The sequence below is a fragment of the Necator americanus genome, chromosome III (genome assembly GCF_031761385.1).
Source record: "Necator americanus strain Aroian chromosome III, whole genome shotgun sequence".
Taxonomy (NCBI): domain Eukaryota; kingdom Metazoa; phylum Nematoda; class Chromadorea; order Rhabditida; family Ancylostomatidae; genus Necator; species Necator americanus.
In genome coordinates this window covers 38951221-38956515 of record NC_087373.1, presented here as the reverse complement: position 1 = coordinate 38956515, position 5295 = coordinate 38951221, and the positions used below count along the sequence as shown (strand labels likewise).

The 5295-nt window shown below is 34.4% G+C and overlaps 1 protein-coding gene across 1 annotated transcript; it reads right to left on the bottom strand.

Annotated features, from left to right (window-relative positions):
- Nucleotides 1-1145: 1145 nt before the first annotated feature.
- RB195_012330 (uncharacterized protein) lies at nucleotides 1146-4361 on the bottom strand (the record flags this gene model as incomplete). The annotated part of the gene is made up of 2 exons (XM_064194133.1): nucleotides 1146-1294; nucleotides 4274-4361. 2 exons carry the CDS (start codon nucleotides 4359-4361, stop codon nucleotides 1146-1148), a joined length of 237 nt encoding a protein of 78 aa, XP_064051716.1.
- Between the last annotated feature and the right edge of the window lie 934 nt (nucleotides 4362-5295).

The window sequence follows — 5295 nt, the reverse complement described above, 5'->3', positions numbered from 1 at the left end:
TATGGATTTATCGCTCCCAAGTAGTATTTATAACGCTATCCGCAGTGGCTACGAAAAAAATACCGCCTACGAGATGATAATTCAATAGATTTGTGGAGCATGCCTGATCCCGGATAATCCTAAGATCACCAAGCAGCATATTGGGAAAATCGTGCAAGTTTGCGTTAAATCAAGGAGTTTATCTGCATGAATGTGGAAATTTACTAGCACTTAGTGGTCGGCTGATGGTTCTTACTAGCTATTATCTTTATTAGTGGGAGTAAATAGGCGGGAGGGTTGAAAAATATTTATAATAACGAGGTTAACTACTTTTTTTTGAGTCTCAATTGGGTTAGACGAAGTTATATTTTCGAGATGAATTTAAAAATTAAATACTTTCTTAGATGAGTCTACAAATTCGAGTTAACCAGTGTGTTCGTACGCTGGTTAGTGCAATTATTGTGTGTCTGTGTGCATAATTTGTGTTCATGCTAGTCGTTTTTGTAGCGATTTTTTTTTCGAAATATTTTCTTTTTTTTTCTCTATTTTGTTCTTTTTCTTTTTTTTGTGTTACATATTGCCAGAATTTGCTACATTCCATTGTATTCGTGTAGAAATTTGTACACACAAATAATATAAGTATTTTCAGAGCTTAGTATTTTATTTTAGTGGTTGTGACGAAGGTTCTAATCTTCGCAATTTTAGACGCAATAAATAATTGATATTTTTCACCTGTGTTCTATTTTGCTTCTATGTACACGGTGTTTTGTGGAAAATTGGGACCTTTTACGGTTGTCCTTAAGAGTTTTTTTTTTAAATAAATAAATTAACAGGAATTAGCCTTTGGATGACTTACTTTTGGGCAAAGCATTAGGTTGCCCTACAAGTTTATTTCCTATTTCTTTTTTGATGTTTTTAGTTCTTCTTGTTTATGTATTTATTTGTTTAGTTATTTATTTATTTAGAAAAAAGTCCTTCGTTGGCATCGATGTGCTAGAATGTGTCTCGAACTTTTTTTTCTCCCCTGGTGATAAATTAACTCTTAATGTTTCTAAGAGTATTTTGCTAAATGAAATTCTATGTAATCATATAACAAATAATATATGTGTGTGTGTATGAAAAACGTGAAACGGATACGGTACGGTAGGATACGATTATTCATGACGTCACATATCGGATTGTAATCCTCGTCGATTCACGTCCAAATACCTCATGTACGATGGCATACCGCCGCTAAGTGCTCCTCTACGTATGGCGTCGATGTATTCGGCGATGTTTCGTCCGTTGGAGAAACGTTTTTGGAACGGTTCGCGGTCTGAAATTCTGAGTCAAGGTCCCATTATCATATTTATTCCATATATATCATATTTATTACTGTTATTTATTCTATTTCTCATATTTATCTTTATTTATTTATTTACTTATTTATTTATTACTCTCAGACGCGTGCCAGCGAAAGAGGCAAGGAATGAATACAAATAAACAATAGAAAATCCAGCAACGAGAAAAGCGTACAGTATTTATTATTATTTATTCTTTATATTACTATTTATTCTACGTATTATTATTACATATTGTATTTTTTATTTTTTATAGAATTATATTGTCATGCTAGTTGCATTTGAATCTTCACATCAACCATTTAAAAAAAATTAGAGAAATCATTATTTTATTACTATATATATATATATATTTATTTATTTATTTATTTATTTATTTAATCTTCATATCAACCATTTAAAAAGAATTAGAAAAGTCATTATTTTATTGTCATTATTTTACCAATATTATTACTTATTCTATATATTATTATTTATCCTATACATTATTATATACTATATTTTATGACATTATATTATACTATTATTTCGCTATTTTCGTAAGAAAATTACTTGATAACATTTAAAACTGAGAGAAAGAAGAATAGAGAGAGAAAGAGGAAGAGAAAGGAACATTTCAGCAAGTAAAAGTAAATAAGAGGAAGGAGGTAGAAATTCTGTCATGACACAGTGTTTAGGAAAAGTCCGGGCGGAATGGATCGGAAGGAGGAGGGTCGATCCACACCACATCTTAGTGGCTTTAGCGTCATGGATCCTCTAAGACCAGTGGTTAGCTCTCAGGACCCCGATCTTAGGGGCTTCACAGCATATCCTGGTAGCTTTAGTACCCCACCTTAGTAATTTTTCCGTATTCCATAGGAGATAGGACTCCTTTTCCTCGTTCCCCGAGATTATATTATTATTTTCTTTACAATATAATATTTATCATCATTTTATTTATTAAATTATTATTAATTACTAAATTATTACAAGATCTAAGCATTGGAGCGATTAATGAATTTTTATTTAGATTTCTTCTAGGAAAAAAGGTTTTCTAGGTGTGCCCCTAGTTGTTTTATCCGGATAGCAGCAAAATTTCTTTCGTACGTATGAATTAGCTTCATTATTCAGCCAGTACCACGGAAAATTCCCTCTATTATGTCAGATTCCATGAAAAAAAAAACAGGGATTCAATCCATCAGATTTTTTTCCTCGCTCAGGAACTGGGAAGTCGTATGAAGAAGCTGCTCCAGAGCTATCAGCAAGCACAGAAGAAATTACTTTAGTAGAACTAGAACTTCTAGAATTACTACTAGAAATTACTTTAATTTACTATTTCCGTTGCCTATGTCCTATGTAAAAAGAAAGAACGTAATGAGCGTGGATGGAAAGGCTGGAATTGTGGAAAACAGGATCTCGTACTTTAATAGGGTAGTTCCTTCAAATTCCTCAGAATCTATTTCCAATTCGGATTAGTGTTAAGCGGTGGAAAATTGTTGGATTAAAGGAATGGTGAAATGTTCGAAAAACAAGTGGGACAAACAAAGTGCTTCCATTGCAATTTTTTTTCTTCATGGAAATCCGTCACTCATTTAAATTTATCAAGCATTTCTTGTCTGAATTTTTTCAAACAAAAAACATTTTTTCATTAACCTACTGTGTAAAGTCACATGAAGTGATTTAAATGAGCGTTTAAAACGCTTCTGACAGTATTTCGCTTGCAAAGAGCTGGATTCATTTAGAAATTCGGCGTAAGCCATATTTTTCTACGTTTATCCTTGAATTCTTCCCCAGGAATGACCGAATTTTGGGACAGGATAGGAAAATTTTGGTATCGTTTCCTCCCACCACCTCCTCCTCTTCCTCCTCGTCCTTCTCCTCCTCTCTTCTTCCCACTCCTCCTCCCCTCTTTCTCATCACTTTCTAACACTCACGGATTCAGCAAATGTAATAGTAAGGTGATGCAGGAATTCAAATTCCGTCATCATCGCAATTACCTGGCTCTGGAGCTGTTTACTCGATAGTTAAGAGACGTGATCGCAAAAAAAAAAGAGCCGTGAATAACTGATATAACGGAAATAACAGCTGTGTCACCCGGTTAGAGGAAATCTTTCAGGAAGAGAACGAGGTATTCGAGGGTGTCGTGCTCTGTCATAAGTTTAGCGTAGATTATCCACAACAATTAAGAAATTTTAAGGATGGTCTTAAAATATTCACTAAATGTTCTAAGCTCCATTCAAATCCATGTTCATCTCAACAAAAAATATTGAAAAATATTCCTTTGCAGTGGGACCCATTGTTGGTCAATTATGAATTATCAAGTGAGCTAATGGAGGGGGGTGAGAGGCAGATAAATGAGGTCTCCGTTCGAATTCCTATGGTACGGTAGTTACGGTAGTCTTACGATGACAGAAGCGTGCCACCCCATCGTACATTTGCCTGGTCTAGCGGCACTGGTTGGAAATCGCCTGATGTCCTAGGGGAAGCGACATATTAACAATACAGTATTTTAAAAGTGAAGGTCCTGAAGAGAAATCTTTCGGAGAAACTCTCTCCGTTTAAAATAATCCACGTGAATCCGCCGCCTCTGCTTACTCGAGGACTAGACGAGGCTTTCTGGGACAAAAACTTTTTTTAATATTAGAGATTTATTCAGTTATTTATTTATTTATTATTGTTAATTTATTTACAAGCCCCGCGATCCGTTCACACTGTTAAAGGCGTTAATTTATGCAAATTTCAGTGTCAATGACAATTCTTCGTTTTTTTTCAATATTCGATGGAGAAAAAGGTTATTTAGCTGATGCATTACCGTATTCACCGTCGTCGTCGCTTCGAAAAAAATTCTCATGTGCAATAATAATAAATTTTTCTTAGAAAAAAGTTGAAATTTCAATTTCCGCGGCTAAATTTCACCATATTATTTTGAATTTTTAGATCGCAAAAAAAATTGTTGGAAAAAAAAATCGGCTCACCTTCAGCACCCAAGTAGAACGCGTCAACTATTCCAATAATGGAACCGATAAAGAAAACAATGACAACGATCGATCGTAGAGAGATCATACCTGGAATTCGTGGATCGTATGGATTTCAAAGGATTTCGATTACAACGAAAGGATCAATCAGCGAGGATCAGGAATTAGCCTTTCTATGACTTACTTTTGGGCGAAGTATTAGGTCGCCCTGCAAGTTTCTTTCCTATTTTTTTGATGTTTTTAATTCTTTTATTTATTTATTTATTATTATTTATTAACTTATTGATAATTCTTTTAATTCAACAACAAAAAATTTCCAAACAACAATATTGTCGTCCATAGATCTTCTTTCCCACTTTTCCGAAATATTTATTTTTTATTTTTTGAATTCAGCAACAAAATATGTTTCAATCAATAATATATTTAGCAGAATAGTCAATAGTGCTTGTCCGTGATGTGATAAATTGTTGTTTATTTTGAAATGAGACTGAGGTTACTGTAAATGGAAATTGTTCCCGAGCGCGGGAAAAATTTATAGGACAACCCTAATAAATCCGAAATATCTGAGGAGAAGTAGAAAATCTTATTTCAAATATTTGAAAGAGGCATGACAGGACGAGGATCCATGGAGCAGGAATAAAAACGTGGAGATCGATGGAGAGTTACAGCAATAATAGTAAAAAATGAGGATAACGAAAACTCGGACCAGGTGGGATTTTAATGAAGAAACTTTAATTATTGCGGAAGTATTACTTGCATAGGAGTACTGTATCGAGTACAGTATAGAGCACGTACAGTATACGAGTCACTGGGATCACTTTGACAGCACGTCTGGGGACCTTTCAGTATGTAGAGATAACCTGAAGGCCTGTGAATGAGTATGGAGTATGTGAGGATTTATTCCGTTAAATGAATGAAGTCAAGAATAACATCTCCTAACTCAACCGCAAGCGGAGATTGAAATGGGTGGAGCGTCAGCGAAAAACGCTTAAGAAGTAGCAAAAACATCCCATTAAGGCGTT